This window comes from Phoxinus phoxinus (genome assembly GCF_949152265.1).
Source record: "Phoxinus phoxinus genome assembly, chromosome: 16".
Taxonomy (NCBI): Eukaryota; Metazoa; Chordata; class Actinopteri; order Cypriniformes; family Leuciscidae; genus Phoxinus; species Phoxinus phoxinus.
In genome coordinates, this window is record NC_136891.1 from 15,259,006 (window position 1) to 15,277,521 (window position 18,516).

General features: G+C 37.3%; 1 protein-coding gene across 16 annotated transcripts in view; it reads right to left on the bottom strand.

Moving 5' to 3' along the window:
* senp6a (SUMO specific peptidase 6a) overlaps positions 1-18,516 on the bottom strand; it is a 59,839-nt gene that overhangs the window by 16,513 nt on the left and 24,810 nt on the right. For 4 of the 16 annotated variants that reach the window (XM_079584744.1, XM_079584736.1, XM_079584734.1 and 1 more), the window contains 10 exons: positions 17,430-17,817; positions 15,447-15,688; positions 13,343-13,483; positions 10,021-10,054; positions 9,691-9,879; positions 7,487-7,674; positions 7,184-7,407; positions 3,734-3,850; positions 1,251-1,373; positions 1,077-1,169 (listed from right to left, as the gene is read on the bottom strand). In XM_079584744.1, the coding sequence (XP_079440870.1) occupies positions 1,077-1,169; positions 1,251-1,373; positions 3,734-3,850; positions 7,184-7,407; positions 7,487-7,674; positions 9,691-9,879; positions 10,021-10,054; positions 13,343-13,483; positions 15,447-15,688; positions 17,430-17,817 (1,739 nt within the window). The remainder of the gene's footprint in view (positions 1-1,076; positions 1,170-1,250; positions 1,374-3,733; positions 3,851-7,183; positions 7,408-7,486; positions 7,675-9,690; positions 9,880-10,020; positions 10,055-13,342; positions 13,484-15,446; positions 15,689-17,429; positions 17,818-18,516) is intronic. The other 12 variants (XM_079584737.1, XM_079584745.1, XM_079584742.1 and 9 more) reach the window with 5 other exon arrangements.

The window sequence follows — 18,516 nt, forward strand, 5'->3', positions numbered from 1 at the left end:
GGATTACAAGTCGATTTAAAAACATGATAATAATTGTTGTATCGTTGGGATACTGTTGTAGTTTTTTTAAATAATTTTTAATTAGATTTGGTGTTTATATTTCAATTTCAGTTAAAATGTTTTTTTTGTGAAAGTGCCCCATTTTGTTGAAGTGCCCCATTATGCTTTTTCCAATATTATCCTTTCATGTGGTGTGTAATGTAGCCGTTAATGAATGAAAAAGGTCTGCAAAGTTTCAAAGATCAAAATGCACGACGAATAAAGCTATTGTCTCCTAAAGAAATAATAGATTCTGAACTGTTGAAACGATTCGTCAGTAATTCCAGTCTCACTTCCTGTTACAAACCTACATAACAAATTTGCATAATGCCAGCCTATGGTCTTCATTGGCTGCCTGAAAAAAAGAAGTCTACTTTGACCCTCAAACACTGTAGTTGAATCAGAGACGGGAAGTTTGGTTCGTGTTGTCAACATGTCGAGAAGACCAATCACAACAGACTGGGACGTCTGACCAATCAGAGCAGAGTAGACCAATCACAACAGACTGGACCATCTGACCAATCAGAGCCAGAGATGGCTCTCGGAAAGGAGGGGTTTAGAGAGACTGAATCTACAAACGAACCATTTTCAGATAAAATAGGTATAATATATATTATATATAAATATGTATTAATGATTTAGTTTTAGCCATTTTAACAGATCAAGGTAAACTAACTGAAAAGGGGAAAGTTTGGCTTAGCAACTGACTGAAATAAGTTTAAGATTTTATATTTTACTTTATATCAGTCGACTTATTTTATTTCAAGTAATGAAACAAGTAACTTTTTTATGGTTTTTAGTTTGAATTAGCCTGCACATCACCAACACTAAGCATTTGAAGCAAAGCTATTTAACATTAATTTCGTGTAAAAAAAAAACATTCATGGAAACAAAAAGCAATTCATGATATCCATTTGCCTTCTGAACAATTTAAGCTTGAAATACATTTAAATCACAATAAAAGACATTCACATGTCTCTTTCCTCCAATTAACAACTTCTTAAGTAACTGATGGTTAAATGTAGATAAACACTCACGACTCATTGATGGGCACAAAGATGAAGTCTTTCTGGAAGAGATCCACGTGACGTGTCCATGTCTTCACTCGGTTGTGTTTCCTCTTCTGAATGCTGAAACACATGAAATTAATCTCAGCACAGTAAGCGAGCTCCAAGAACAGGTGAATATTTGAGTAAATGACGTAAGCTCACGGTAAGCTGGAGGTGTCAACTGCGTTTCTCCGCTCTCTTTGATTGAGTCTCTTATAGAAGAATGAGCTAAACACATGACTGCGGACAGCATCTTCCTTCTTTAACTTCTCCAAAAATAGATATCTAGTAGCAGACAGCACACATGCTGATCAGAACATGGCAAACTTCATACAAAATCAAGTACACCCCATGATAAGTCTACTTTTGTAAATCAAGAAAATCTAATTTAACTGTTTGTCGCCAGCGTTTAAAAAAAAAACGTTGGCATTTTTAATTTATATGCCGTTTAATGTTGATGATCGCATCTGCTTATATACGCTATCGCTTGTTTCTGCTTCGTAAGGCAAGTTCACACTTCAGGATTTTAAAACGTCGGGCTGAATTGTGCGGTTCACACTACATGACTTGCTCTCTGTGAAATCAGGAGTGTTCAAGTTGTTGAGCTGTTCACACCACACGACACAACGCGATTGATCCGCAACAGGAGGTAACGCACTACACGAGTTGACAACAACTTTTTCACCCAGCGATTCTATCTTGTCTACAAACCACGTTTTGTCACAAAAAATCACGCGATAAAACGAACCGGAAATGACGCAATAAAGCACGTGCGCCACTGCCCAGCGAAGACGACGAAGAAGAACACAACACGCGAGTCTTTGTTTGAATATGGACGTCAGACAGAAATTAGTGCTGCAAACTGTTTGCGCGATGATTTGCTCTGAAGAAAGAAAAAAAAAAACGCGTATTTTTCCAGTGACCTCAACCCATGCCTTGTTTGATTGGCTGTAGCTCATGACATCACATGTGGTTGAGTCGTGCGACAGCTCCGGATATTTTTCTGGGCTTGGCGACGTGTCTGCGAGCATCTTTGATGCGTTGTTGGCTCTTTCATACTAACAGATTGGCGAGCGTTCATCGGCCGCAAATCCCGCCCGATTTGAACGCGATAACACCCCGACCTGTCGGCGAGCTCAATGATTTGCAAATAGGGCTTAAAATCCTGTAGTGTGAACTAGGCATTAGTCGCCTGTGTTTTGATCAGGAGATTCAGTATGCTTTCAGAAGATGTGTAATAGCGCCCCCTACCGTAAAACAGTGAAAACACGGAAAGCCGTAAATTTCTGTCAATGGCGGGAAAAGAGTTAAGGAAAGACATTTCAACCGTACATTTTCGTAATGATTTCAGCAGATTAAAAGACACTGACATTTCAATTTCTTGTGTGGAAAAAGTTAGTACACCCATTCACCGCCCATTAATGACTACATCAACAGCCAAATATTTGGCAAATACACTAATTAGTAGAACACCTCTTTATATAAACCATTAAAAACTCAAGTTGAAGCTGAAATTTGAAGTACATAGTGGGAGTATTATGCCCACATCAAACAAGCTGCCTGAGAAGCTATTTAAAAGATATTTAAAGCCACTTCTAAAGGGTTATTTCATGACACCGCTTTCAACTAGAAACTTCAGTTCATGCATTGTGGCGCTGCTGTCGGAACATTTGTGAAAACGGTGACGTCATGCGCATGCGTATTACGTGTTCAGTCTGTAGTGGGTTTTTTTTACAAAGTGACATCGCCAACTATATATAGCTATAATAACAGCATTTTAGGTCGTTTTCGCAGATCCATGTGAACAAGGATCACTTTTGACAACTTTGTCGTCTGTATGCGAAAAATGCAAAGAAAATGCAAATTTTCTGATATTTAGTACATCATTGTCATGCAAGGCAAGCATACCCTAAGATTGTAAAAGAAGAAAAGCCACCAAAAAAGGAGAATGTTTCAGACCACTGGCAATCTGTCTAAACCAAATATTCCCCAGAGTAGTTCTCCAATCAATGTCTAAGTGAAAAACAGGACTTCACAGTGACTCAAAGGTGGAGTTGTTTCGCAACAGTTCCAAACCAAACACTCCATTTGAGAAAACCAACTGTGAATCACAATGGTGTGATTGTTATGGATTGGTTGTCACAACTATCAATTCCACATTATACCAAAAGTGCTTGAGAAGAACGTAAGCCCATCTCTAAACAAGTTTAAGCTAAACCATAAGTGACCTTTTAACATGACCAAAAATATTCAAGCAGATCCACAGAGAAATTGATAGTTTTGGAAAGAACATGTCAAAGTTCCAATATCATACAAGTGATACTTCTGCTAGTTGATGAAAGAGACTTTTAGACACTCTATTATTGTGAGAAGCCTACAATAAATTAAGCATCTGCCAAAGGGAATATTTTTTTGCTGAATGAAATATTTCAAAGTTACATTTTCTTGCTAAACTTAAACACCTTCGCCAATCAATAAAAATTCAAAATAAACCAAAGTCCCAAAAATTCAAATGTCCTAATAAAACTTTAGTATTTATATGAAATGTCCACATGGGACAAAACCTTTCATGGGGTGTACTTGTTTTTTTCAAAGCAATGTATTTAGTCTGAACACTCAATATTGATTGAAATAAAGATAATTACTTTAAATAGAAGTCAATGATGACATCGTTGAGAAACTCTCCATCATTCAGACAGTGCAGGTCCTCATTGGTTACAGAGATTCCTCCTTTAGCAGGTGGTGGGGGGTAAACCAACAACCTACAGAAAAAAAACAACAGTAACAACTCAAATGCGGCTTTTAATGTTTTGTAGATGTATATAACATTTTATTTGTTTCACATGGCATTTGGGCAGGGCTTAACGCTAAATACTTTTTACCGGTTCGGCCAGTGGTTCAGATTTGTACTTGCCATGCCAAAGTTTTCACCTCAAAGAAGATAAAAAAAATAATGATAAAAAAAAGCTACCGTTTATGTTTTTCACCCATGCAATGTTGCATTGCAATGAATAAGGTTGTTATGACACCAACATTTCAGATACCAGTGAAATTTCGATACCACAGCAAAAACTACTAGCCAAACTGTTATAAAGTTCAAACATTATTAAGACAAAGTAAATAGTCAGTTATAAGAACAAATAAACTAATGACAAGCAATAGCACAAATAAATACAATAAAAACAAAGACACAAATTAAATAAACAGTTGGCTGGGAATCTTTTGGCACCTTACGAATTCTTCAAATTCTACAAATTGAATCTTCAGGACACGATTCGATTGAAAATCGATTCTCAATTTTAAAACAAACGATTCGATATATGCATAGACTTGATTGTAGTTTATGGTTTTGTGTTACTTTTCTTATTTGACAGCAGCAGACAGTTTATTAGGTCTAGAAAAAAATGTCACTGAATTAATTGTTAATCTTGAAATTCTTTCTTTTCTTTTCTTACCATTTTAGTCAACCCAATATTATTATTAGGCTGACTGCAATCATTACACATATGACGAAGTGTTCTGTAATAAAGCAAGGCAAGGCTAAGACAAAAAAAGAAAAACTACTTGTACATAAATAAAATTAATTTATAAAAACAAACGTTTGCAAATATAAAATTGAAAATGAATAAACAATACAAAAGCAAAAATATACAAATTAAATAAACTTAGTTTTTCAGGTGAAGAAGCCTAGTTTTATTTAACATGTCTTAATTAATAGAGTGAAGACTACTTTTATTTTTACAATTGATTTGTCAATATCTGTATTATTTCTTAAGTATAAATTGATTCATATTAAAGTCCCACTCCGATCATATTTTGAGCTATTTTTAAACATTCCCAGTGGTCTTTAAATTATGATTATGCCATGTTTAGCCAAAATCTCAAAACCTGTGCTGTTTTCTGGGACTTTGCTTCAGCAGAGCGGCAGTAGCTCATTAGCAATTTACCTCTGCGTTGTGGGCGGAGCCGTTTGCACAAAGACGACCCTCCCTCTCCCCGTTGCTGAGAGCTCTGATCACCGATCATTATTTCACTCCGAGACGTCGCGGTAAAAAACAGCTCGACTTCGCCTCGATATTTCATCCCTCCCACAGTGATCAATAAGGACATATTTAGTATCAGTGAATTGCTGGGAATTTCGGGATTATTATGATGCTAATGTCACCTCTCTATCTGAAAAACTGACTGACTCTCTCACGAGTGATGGGCTTGACACACGAGGGGACAAACGACTGCAACAGGCGAAACTCGACGGTGAAAGTGACTTATTGTTACAGTATGTGTTCCAATTTCAGCGCCACTATAAGAGCTCTGTTCACAATGACATGCAATGGCTTGTGTGTGTGTATCTGACCCTGCTGCTGAGTAAAATTAAACACAAAACACAACTTCAAAAAAGCCCCTGTAAAACGCATTACATTACATTATAATCTACATCGCTTTAACACAGATGAAGTTAAGTTAACAGAGAGTTAACTTTTTTAACTAACTAGCCCCGCCCAGTGGAGTTACTACGTCACAACTCCAGTCTATTTTAGATGGCATTTTAGCGTCTGCTACTGATTCACAGTCATTTGAATGTAGAAATACTCAGAAATACAGAGCTTATTTTTCTCAAGATATGTTCTATAACATCAGAAGAATGCCACAAGAACATGTTAACACCTAGAAAAACATGATTTTCATCGGAGTGGGTCTTTAAAGATACAAAAGTGATCCAGTCAAAGCAAAAAAATAAATGAATGACACGGATGGCAACAGTTCATGAGGCTGGTTTCCCTTTAAGAACAAATGCATGGATCTAATATACTATTACACATCTGACTTGATCCTAATGGTTTACATTCACAAAGGACAAAACAGACTGTTTACATGAATACTCCACACAATGTGCATTTCGACATGATTGTGTTAATTTGACCATTAAAGCGCAATAAACTGTGAAAGAGAATGAATTTGGGATTACATGCATCTGAGAGGCGGCATCTGTGCTCACGCTTCGGCTGTGTGTCCATCAGCACGAGAACCGCATTGAGTCCTTTTTCACAGCTTATTGTGATTAATAACATGCTATGCGACAATAACTTTAAGTAATAATTAAAGCTACAAAAGTTAAGCAGACTAAATGATGCCTGGAATAATTCGACCAAGGAGAAAGTCATTTTAACCAGAAAACTAGTTTTGCGAGGATGAATCGTTCACAATAAGGTTAAAATGCATTTACAAAATAGAAGTAAACATTTGAACTAGGCCAGTGTGATTTTTCTGATCAATTTGAATTTAATGGTTTGCCACAATAATAAAAAAAAAATTTATCAACAAATTGTGGTTTTGAATAAAAAAAGATTAGCAAATGTTACAATTAGACATGTTGATGTCAATTTAGAGAAGAAAAAAAAAAAAGTTACTGACTACATGATGACACTCTCGTGTGAAATACCGTACACATCGCTAAACAAATGCAAGGATAACAGACTTTTAACTTGAGCGCCGTGTTTTTGGAACGCCGTTTCATGCGTGAGATGTGAGCGCAACAGCCAAACATGTCTGTCAAGAGCATGTTCACATGGAAAAACAGCGCAGTGGAATGCAAAAACCTGCAAAGGACTACTTCTGCATGTTTGATATTTCATGTTTGCATGATGGTGACAGGCTGAAACGTGCTTTTATACTTTATCATTTTGAATTGCCTTGAGTTTTTGGGGTTGACCTCTAAAACTGAATGTCTACTTTTTGGCTAAGAAATATTTAGCATTTTTCGAATTTATATTAATTCTGAACATATAGGTTTAGTTTAAAATAAGTTTGTATGATATTCGCTTTCACATTTCATACATCTTCTCTGCAGATATTTAACAAGTCATTTGTTTAATGTCTACACGATGTCGATCACTTGGTGAAACGTTCTGAAAAAAAAATAACAAAAAGATTGTATATTTTTTTTCCTCAGATCGCCCAGTACTATTTTGAACCACTGGCCTGACTAAGCTAGCATTTAAAGTGTTATTATTGAGCCCTGTCAAAGCAAAAAAAAAAAAAAAAAAGGATATAAACCAAATGTGACGCATGAAACAAGCAGATGTAATGGGTCTTACTTGACGATTGGACCAGTGAAGGTTGGCTGGAGCTCTGCCATCTCATCCTCCTCTTCGCAGAACTCTAGAAGCCGAGCAGACATGCGTGTTTGGAAACTCGTCGCTGCAGACGGGATGGGGACTGTTGGGGCTGGATTTGCTGTTGCCACGGTAACCGTCACAACCGAAAAGCATGCTGAGGGTGATGAAGGTGAAGGTGTTGCTGATACCACAGCTTCTTTAACCTGAGGTGAGGGACAAATATTGGCACCTTTAACACAACAAACGTTAAGTCAGAATTATTATGAAAGAGCGTAACATCACCTTTACTTTTTCTTTGGAGGATTTATTGTACTCAACCAGTCTAACATTGGCCTCATCAAAATTAATCTTCTTAGGGAAATCTGCCAGTTTGTTGTTTCGGCCGATTTCAGCAAGGATATCCTCCAAAATCATTTGTTCTTGCATCGACGGGCCGTTCTCGAAAATCAGCACAATATACTTCTCATCGCCTGAGCATCAGCAGAACGAGAAAGGGAAATCAAAGAGAAAAATTCTGATTTAGTCCAAATGTACGCAGTAAAAATCACCAACAAAGATTAAACCAAGAAAATGAAGTGACCTTGAAACAAAATCACTACCAGCTCTGAACAATTGTACTTTAATTTCCCAGCAATGAAAACAAATAGATACATGACAGTAGGGCTGCAACGATTAGTCGACATTGTCGACAATGTCGACAATAAAAAATTGTCGACAAATATCTTTGTTGTCGAGTAGTCGTTTGATCTCACGTGACCAATGTATGGGCCTGCAATATCGCATTTTGACCGCTACGACGCTGTAGCGCTAGAGTGTAATGCAGCCGTTAAATGCTTTTGCGGTAGAAGAAAAAACAGCGCGAAATACATAGACAGTAAATAAACGGCGAATTATGGCGGAGTGTAAACGAGTTCGGACCAGTAAGGTGTGGGAAAGTTTCACAAAACTGCCAACTAAAAATGCTGTCATGTGCAATACATGCAAGGCTGAGCTTGCGTTTCACGGGAGCACAACATATTGGAGCACTTAAGAGAAAGCATCCCGGATCAAAAGGAGCCGGTGAGTGTTCAATCTCCAGGTGAAGCTAACTAACTAGTTGTAAATCTCTTTATTAGAGAATGCAATACTACCATTAATAAAAGTGATAATATTAAAAATTATAATATAAATACAGTAATGTGATTATTTATTTTGCATAGAATAAACCTTGATCGAGCTTAGGAGTCAGGGCTGTTTTTATTATTGTAACACTATTAGGTAAATACGTTAGCTATTACATAAATATAAACACAATGAACTAACATGAACAAAAATGTTAACAAAAATTAATAATGTTACAAATGTGCTGCTCATATTAGTTAGTTCATGTTAGTAAATACATTAATGTTTACAAATTAAACTGTTACCTTAGTGTGAATTGCTTCTAGATTTCAAACTAAACACCCAGTAAAGATGATGACTAAACAACAGTTTAATCACTAAGAGAGTTAAAATAAAATGTTTTTTCTTTGCAAAAAAGATATTTTCTTTGCATTCCTGCAACATCCACTCCAGCAGAACGGATCTTCTCAGCTGCAGGAAACATTTGCTCACAAAAAAGAGCAAGCTTGTCACGTGAACATGTTGATATGCTGACCTTCCTTCATTTTAATTCAGCACTTATTTGAAAATCCAAAAAAGCCAGTGCAGAAAGGACACGAGTTACTTACTGCTTTTTATTAAACTAACTGAACACTTGGTTTTAGAAATAAAGCTCTTAATACTGCTGCCAAGAGATATTTACATTCAAACATATTTTTGTCTGCAATGCAGCTGATTTATTTTTGTTGACCTGTTTAGTTGGAGGTTCATTAAAGTTCATTAAAACACCATTTCAAAAGCTGAAGTGATTTTTTTTTTTTTTTTAAGATTATAATATGTATAACTCAATGTTTTAACTTATTGAAAAGGCTGAATAATCATTCCAAACTTACTGATTAGTCGTCAATATAATCGACGATTAGTCGATTAATCGGTCCAATAATCGTTAGATTAATCGATTATCAAAATAATCGTTTGTTGCAGCCCTACATGACAGAGGTCACGATATTTGTGTGGGACCTTTCTATCGATCGCGTCAACAAAAACTCATACTTCTGGGGCTATAAACATCTGCACTATTGATGAATCAGAGAATGATTCATTCTTTACAAATTGAGCTCTTCAAATCATCTGGTGAAATTGTTTTTATATCTCAATATATATCACACAAAAACAAAATATCGCAAAGTTTTTTCTAATATTGTGCAGTCCTACTGAGAAGTGACATACAAAACATAAGTGTTTGTTTGTGTTGGTCAGTGAAGTGTGAATTGGCCTTTAGTCTGTTGCTGAATCTAAAAGAAAATGCTGCCAAAACTTTCCCCAGAACTAACTTTTTATTTGTGCACTGACCCTTACGTTAACTTTTTGATGCTTGTTTGATATGATTTAGTTCCGATACTCACTGTTGCCGTTGCAGTCGTACCATATTCCTTCATTGTCCTTAGACATCTGCAGCTCAGCCTGTAAACGCTGGCACTCTTTATTGTTGGTCTGCAGAAAGAGAACCGGCAGCTTCCTGACATTACACCACTCACATCCGGTCAGCTCAGACGACTTCAAATAAACGCTCTCCAACACGTCCTCCTCGGGACCTCCAAATCACAATACCACAGCGAAGAAATGACAAATGAGACGGGAACAAACACTGAGTCTTATTTTACACATCAAGTCATACTAGTGACCTTTGACAACAACTTTTTTCTACTTTACTTTTTTTCAAACCTGTATCTTACCTTCTGTCTCCAGCTGAATGTAGTCCACTGTAAACTAAAGGAAGAAAAAAAACACTTCAGTCATGACAACTCTTAGAGTGTTTGGCATAGTAATGGTTATGACTGGTGCTGATGCTACTGTTTTGTTGATTATTGCTGCTGCAGAGCAAGTTCAGGTGTTTCCACTGCCAATGCATACATGACACGCTGCTGTGAGCAGGTAACACAAGCTGCTGCTGCTGTACAATACAGCGTATGAATTGCCCGTAGCAGATTTATACAGGTGGAGCTGGGGAAGGTGGAGGGTTTCTGAAGTGCGCTACATAGCTAAAGCAAATGCAAACTAAGTATTTGAAGGTTGAGCATGCAAGCTCATTGGCTACTGATATAGCAGGAACCAATCAGCTGTGCCCTTTATGCCGAGTTCAAACTGAACGATTTTCAAAGTAGTCGGGTCACTGTTCTTTTCACACTGCACGACTGTCTGGGGTAACATTCATTTGCTGATGTGTTCACACTGGATGATGGGTTGGCCACAGGAGGTTTCACACTGCATGACTTTACTAAAGAAAGAATCACCGACAACTTCTGTTTGGTCCGCAAACTACGTTTCACAACCACACACAAGAAGTGATAAGGAAATAATGCAAGATCACGCGTGCGTGAAACCGGAGTTCTCATGCGAGACTGAAATTTGTTATCAAATAAGATTGAGAATGTTTGGTCAAGCAAATGTTTGTTTTTTTCTGTTTGATATAATTATAAATATATATATATATATATATATATATATATATATTCAGATATAATTATTGATATCTATAACTCATCCCTGTCCTGTTTCTTGAAGCTCTCATTGGCTGTAGGTCATCGCTGATGTAGTTTTCAGTCAGAACACATTCACACAGCAGAATTTTGAATCAATTCCTTCAGATCGCGTCTTTGATAAATTCACACTGCGTGATAGGCAAATCGCTGCTTCACGCAAGTGACAATGATTTCGGGCATTTGTCGGCGATCTCACAAAACCTGTCAGCGAGCGAAAATGAGGCCTAAAACCGTGCAGTGTGAACTCGGCATTAGAGAATAATGTGATTGCCATACTTGCCAACCTTGAGACGTCAGAATTAGGGAGAAATTCGGCGGGGGGGGGGATTGAGCAATGTTAGTTTGTGTAAGCAATGTTAGTTGCTTACATTAACTAAATGAGCCTACAATAGCAGAGCCCTTGAAATAAACAAAATGGCCATGTTTTATAAAAAGGTTGACAAAACTAAATAAAAACATAGAAATTAGGTAAGATAACGTCAATTTAGTTGTAGATTACATTCTCATATCCATTTTTTTTTTCTAATGTCACAAGGAATAATCTGTTTTACTGCTTTGCACGATTCTTTTGTAGTGTGGTTTTGGTGTAGCCTACTAAAGTGTACTAAAATAAACATTCACGAGTGTACCTGACTTCTCACCGCTGATTCCTGATGGTTTAGAGGACAATTACACCGAGTCGCACCCTGTCTTTTCAAAGAATAGTACACAGGCGAGCGTGAAGTATAAATGCCTCGTGGGGAGGCGCGCGCGCAGTCAGCAGAAGCGTGCGCAGCGGAGGCTCGCAAACCCATAGACGGCTCTGACACATAGACAGTAAACGCTCTGACAGCGCATAGACTGCTTCTTTTTCCGTTCTGATTGCCGTGCTTGACTTCTAGGTGTGTAACCTTTATTATTGTTCGGTCTGAAACGGTGCCCAGTGACGGATGGTGTAGCAATATTGTTGTCCAGGTGGAAATCGGGAGAAATTCGGGAGAAAGGTCGGTCCGGGAGATTTTCGGGAGGGGCTTTGAAATTCGGGAGTCTCCCGGAAAAATCGGGAGGGTTGGCATGTATGGTGATTGCAAGCAGGTTGAGTTAAGGACCTGTCAACCTGCGCCATTCTAGAGTTTCATGACAGAAATTTGAATTGAGCAGTTTAGTCCAAATGTTCTGAAGAGACACAATCGCTTTATACTATGAACAGACTGGATTTAGGCTTTTATTCACATATAAACATTCATCACCTCACACATCAGATTTGGTAAGCGGAAGCACAAGCATGTTCGCATGACGTGCAAGAACTAATGAGGTTCATTCTCATGTTACGCAGCACGTTTGAGCTTCTGCAAGAACCAATGAGGTTTTTTCATGTGCATTACAGCAAGTTCGGTTGAGCTTCTGTTTATGTTTGCTGATGAATGTTTATATATGAATAAAAGCCTAAATTAAATCTTTTCATCATATAAAGGGTTTGTATCTCTTCAGATAACTTGGACTAAACCATTTAATTCATACAGTGGGGAGAACAAGTATTTGATACACTGCCGATTTTGCCGACTTCTTACAAAGCATGTAGAGTCTGTTATTTTTTATCATAGGTACTCTTCAACTGTGAGACAGAATCTAAAACAAAAATCCAGAAAATCACATTGTATAATTTTTAAATAATTAATTTGCATTTTATTGCATGACATAAGTATTTGATCACCTACCAATCAGTAAGAATTCCGTCTCTCACAGACCTGTTAGTTTTTTTTTAAGAAGCCCTCCTGTTCTCCACTCATTACCTGTATTAACTGCACCTGTTTGAACTTTTTACCTGTATAAAAGACACCTGTCCACACATTCAATCAAACAGACTCCAACCTCTCTACAATGGCCAAGACCAGAGAGCTGTGTAAGGACATCAAGGATAAAATTGTAGTCCTGCACAAGGATGGGATGGGCTACAGGACAATAGGCAAGCAGCTTGGTGAGAAAGCAACAACTGTTGGCGCAATTATTTGAAAATGGAAGAAGTTCAAGATGACGGTCAATCTCCCTCTGTCTGGGAAATTTTTTTTTCATTTTTGGGTGAACCATCCCTTTCCTTAAAAACCACGCACGTTGTTCAATAAGTCACCTACATTTATATAGCGTTTTTTACAATACAGATTGTTTCAAAGCAGCTTTACAGAGATAACAGGAAAATAATACAAAAAAAGTTAGTTTCCAGAAGAAAACAGTGTCACAGTCCAGCTTAAGAAAGCTCAGTGATGTTTATTTTTTGTTGTAAAAAAGTTATTAATTTAGTCAATTTATATATATAGACACCGTGATGTCATAGTCCAGCTCAGTTTAGTTCTCATATAATGGTGTCAATGCAGGCAGATCAATAATATTGTTGAATATTAAATGAAATGTCCCCAACTAAGCAATTAACAGAACTGAACGTCAAGATCCTCATTCAATTTGAGTATAAAAAAAAATACAACTAATTTCCCAATCCTACAAATGATCTGAAACAGGTGTTTGGTTTAAGGGATCTCACCACGACAGGTTTGGTGACCATCCTGCGTAGTGTGCCAATCCTTACGCTCCTGCATTCCAGAATAATACTGCTCAACATCTGCACCTGCTCCATTTTCCTCTTCTTAGACGGAGATGGATCTTCACACACAGTGTTCCCAAACTGCAAGAGAAATATACCAATAAAAAATCCAAACACATCACGAACAACAAATGAAAACACACTCTACATCCTGTAAAGAGTTTTTCAGTTTTACGGGTCAGTAAGTTTAAATATGAACAACTTCAACTGCTCAATTCTACATTTAAATTGTACATATGGCTGTTTTTTATTAACTTTTAATTATATAATTAGTTTCTACTCTAATTCAATTAATTAAATATAAACATTTAATTAGTGGCCATCATAAAAACTTGTTTTCATGACAGATTTATTCAAACATACAATAAAGGAGATGTCACTAACAGGTTTAGTAAAAATATAATGAATATCTAATATAAAAGAATGCATTATAATGCCGCCCTCTAGTTTTTCTTTCTAGCTACCGAGCTATGGGTTAGGTAAATGCAGCATTACATGACCGTTTAAAAGCTGTTCTATTGTCGTCTTTCTGCAGTTGAAGCACTGATTGAGACATGATTGATTTCAGTAAGTTTCACTATATCCTTCAACATTCCTTCTGATGTTCATTCATGTTTAGTTGGTGCTGTAACTAGGGCTGGGTACCGAGTCTCGATACTTTTTAGGTACCGACCGAATTGCCTCAATACTATCGAGTATCGAAAAAGGACATGTTGTTCGGTTCCAGATTTCGATATTTAAGGAGTTAACTCGTCAACGTCATTGCTCAAACAAATACATATGAAATGCACAACGACACACAAAGTCGCTCACGCATACACGCAAATACTACACACACGAGACGCGCACATACTCATATGAGACGCGCGCGCACACGCACAAACTCTTGACGCGCATACTTATATGAGACGCGAGCACACACACACACACAAACTCTCCGCGCACATATTCATATGAGACGCGAGCACACACACATAATACCTTAAAGATGTGGAAAAGTCGATCAAAAGTGTGGGTACATTTCTCCAGGCTCGATGCCAACAGCGCGCGATGCAGTATTTGCGGTAAAATAATTGCTGCAAAGACCGGTACCACGACAAATATGATGAAGACCTTGACAGTTCACGGAGTAAACATAAGAGCAGAAAGTTGCTCCGTCTTCGACTGGTAAATGAAGAGATACCTTGTTGATCACTCTGCAGTGTTTATATTGCAATAAATAATAACCTACTGAATGTACACTGCCGTTCAAAAATGTGTTGGTTAGTCAGAATAGATTTTCAGTAAGGATGCATTAAAGTTATCAAAGGTGACATTAAAACATGTGTAATGTTACAAAATATTTTGTTTTTAAATAAATGTTTTTCTTTAAAAAAAATTATTCATCAAAGAATCATGAAAAAATGTATAATAGTTTCCAAAATATTAAGCAGCAAACTGTTTTCATATTTCTGAAGGGTCATGTGACACTGAAGTAATGATTTTGAAATTCAGCTTTGACATCACATGAATAAATTACATTTTGAAATATATTCAAATAAGATTTTAAATTGTAATACTATTTCAAAATATTACTTAAGTTTTACTGTATTTTTTATTTTAAAAAAATCAGCTTTGGTGAGCATTAGCTCTTTATAAAACATTTTTAAATATATAAAACCAAAGTTTTTCTGAGGTAATGTGTTATGTAATCTTGTTAAAATTGATTTCATAAAATTGGTATCGAAAAAAGTATCGTTAGGAACCGGTATCGAAACTGAGGTATCGAAATTGGCACCGGATCGAAAGATTTTGAACAATACCCAGCCCTAGCTGTAACTAGTAAAGAGTAAGAGATGATCGGTTAAACTGAGGCGCTACAGCGATCTGTCACGCCACATTAAAGAGCGCCAAAACTTTTTTTATTTGATAAAACTGACATAATTAGAAAGCTTATTGTGAATATTGAACGGCAGGTGCTCTACAAATAATGTTTACTGATCTTTTGTTATTGGACAAAAAATAAATAGCAAAAATAAATGAAAACACATGTAACACTCCTTACTGAATCTCTCATGCGACTCCTCCTGGGCAGCGGGTTTCTGTGGTTTGCCTGTGTGAAAAAGTCAGCACTAGGGTCCTCGTGTTCACCGGCTGCTTTCACCGCTGCTTCCACCCGGCCACCGGAGGGCGCTGGAGACGAGTGGGCAGAGTCCGCTGGCCTTGGAGAGACGCTGTCTAAACGATTGACCATCCCGGTGCTGCTGACATCATCACTATCTTCATCCTCATCACTGGACAGCACAACTGCATTTCATCAAAACACACAAACACAGATATGGATTACTGGTTTGGTTATTTTTTGGATTATCTTTTGGTTAAGCCTGATCAAAAATGCTTATTAACTCACGATTTAACAGTTATTGAACACTAAAAATATAGTATAATATTTATTCTGGAATGTTTATTACTATCAGTAACATTATTGTATGTTGCTTTGTTGCAAGTTGTATGTTCCTCTTCTTTTGTTATGCACTTGGGTTTTGTGGAAGGTTATAAAAAAGAAAAATATAATAAATTGGTAGTATGTCAGTCATAAGATAGCTGAAGAGACAAAAGACAGAAATACTGCAATATGTATTTCTTACACATGTTAAATAAACCTAGGCTACTGTTCCTGAAAAACTTAGTTTATTTCATTTGTATATATTTTTCTTTTGTATGTATTTTTCTTTTGTTTGTTTAGTTTGTAATTTGCTACTTTGTTCCTATTTTTCATATCAAAAATAAAATAAGAATGCCTGCCTTGCTTTATTACTTCCAGGCATGTGTGTAAAGATTGCAGTCAGCTTAGTAATAAAACAAAATACATTTCTTCAAGATCTATTAAGCCATCTACCACAGTCAAATAAAAGTAACACAAAACAGTAAACTAGAATCGAACATATGCATATATCAAATCGATTTTTTTAATCAATCGTGACCTCAAGAATTGGTTTGAACTGAATCGTGAGGTACCAAAAGATTCCCACCCCTAAACAACACACAACGCACCCTGCCAGATCTGACCAATCAAGCCGTGTCAAACCAAATGCTGATGAATTAGTTTGAAGCATACTAAAGCGTTCTCAAGATTTGGATAGACTGAGCTGGGAAAAGTGCAAGATCCATCTTGTGTCCTCTGCTATATTTCAGGTGTTTGGTCTATAGAAATGCTTTGTTCACTGCTTGTAAAGTGACATAACTGGCAGATGTTTTCTGTGCACAATGTGCAGATGCGATAAATCTATAATCAAAAGCGGTGTTGATTATTTTCATAATCTATAATCGATTAGTTGTTACAACCCTGGTATTGGGTATGTTCCTCACAAAGTTATCATGTCTTCATAAGACTTAATCGGACGCCATCTGGGTTATTTGGGCCAGTTTAGCATGTAGAAATCAGCGTCGGGCTTTCGTGAGAGAGAGAACTCTGATTGGCTGTTCAGCTTAGTGAATGAGTCAGTGCACGAGAATAATAGCAAAACAGCGAGCAAAGAAGTCAAGAAGGTACAGATAGAAGGCAGTTCCAAATTTACGTAATCTTACCCGAGTGTTCCTGGGTGAATATTTTAATATTAACATTAGCATAGTGGAGGTTTGATATTGACATCATCAGGATTGATATTCAAAAGGATAAGCACACGCTGCTTTGTTTACAGTTTGTGTATCAATTACGCCGGTTTCCGTTTTTGGATGACGAACATAGACAAATATTTCTGCAGATATAGATAGTGGTCTCATTTCCACGCAGGCGCGCTGAGAGTCGGCTGTAGGTCTCTGTGTAGTTCTCAAGTGCAGTTTTTCTGCAGTCGGCTTTCATCAGCGCTAGTTCTTCAGCGTCTGCTTGGTGTGTCCCTACCCTTATGGACCACTTGTATTGTGCCTTTTGCTCCTTAGCAAAGCTAATCGAACCGGCTAACCGAAAACAACACAACAAATGTTTGAGATGATCGGTGTAGCATAATGTGATAAGTGATGTAAGAGTTTGAAGTGTAGTCGTACTTACTAGGGTCGTTTAATTCACATAGTTTGGTGGCCTGCTGTTTCTTGCCTCCAGCTGGCTTGTGTCCGTTACACGCTGAGCTTCCAGATGTGGCGATGGCTCGTCCATTGTGCGGGAGGAGCATGTTTCCATGGGTGATCCGCACCAATGGGTTTATTATGACGTCTAGCTGTTGAGAGCACCCTCCAGAGGTGGGCTTATAAAAGCTTCTGCTTATCTGAAGGCTGGGCGTCTGCGAGGGAACCGAGGGCCGAGGGGGCAGTGACGACGTAACAGCAGAAAGAGTCTCAGCAGGAAGGATATTTCCACAATTGTCACATTTTACATGGTCCTCACTTGGCTGGCCACATTTACCACAAACTGTGAGGTAATCATCAGGTTGAAGTGGCTGCTGGGTGTGGGAAGACATAATTTATAACATTACACACTTAAAGGGATAGTTCACCCAAAAACTCTCATGTAGTTCCAAACCTGTAAGACTTATTCTTTCTAGTGACGCACCGAAATGAAAATTCTGGGCCGAAACCGATACCGAAAACCGAAACTGAAGCCGAAAATGGCTTCTTTTAAAAACTTTAATATATATTTATATTGCTTAATTTTTAATGGATCTGAAATTAAAAATCACAAACCAATAGAATAATCATCAAACTTGTATTAACACTAGGGATGACAATTTTCACAAATTCCCATGATCGAACGTCGTTTAAATTAACGATCAATTAATCGATTAATCGTTAGCCTTAATACTGCGATATGCGTCTGCTGCAGTGCATGGCCAACAGCAGGACAGGGTCTGCAAATCCTGCTCAAAACGCGATGTTCCTCACCAAATGAATGAGAATGGTTTTTAATCTAAATAAAGGGCTAGTAGGATTGTAAAATGTTTCGATGTGATTGATCATTTAATTAAATTAATTATTTAATAATCAAATATAATTACTACTACTAATACAACGCGTCACCAGCGCCGTCTCAGATGCGTGCAGAATGTGTGACTGTGGACGTGCTCTCCCTGAACACCGCACTGAAGACGGCAACTAAAATCAGTGCATTCACAACCATTTAATACAATAGTGTTCTCATGTTA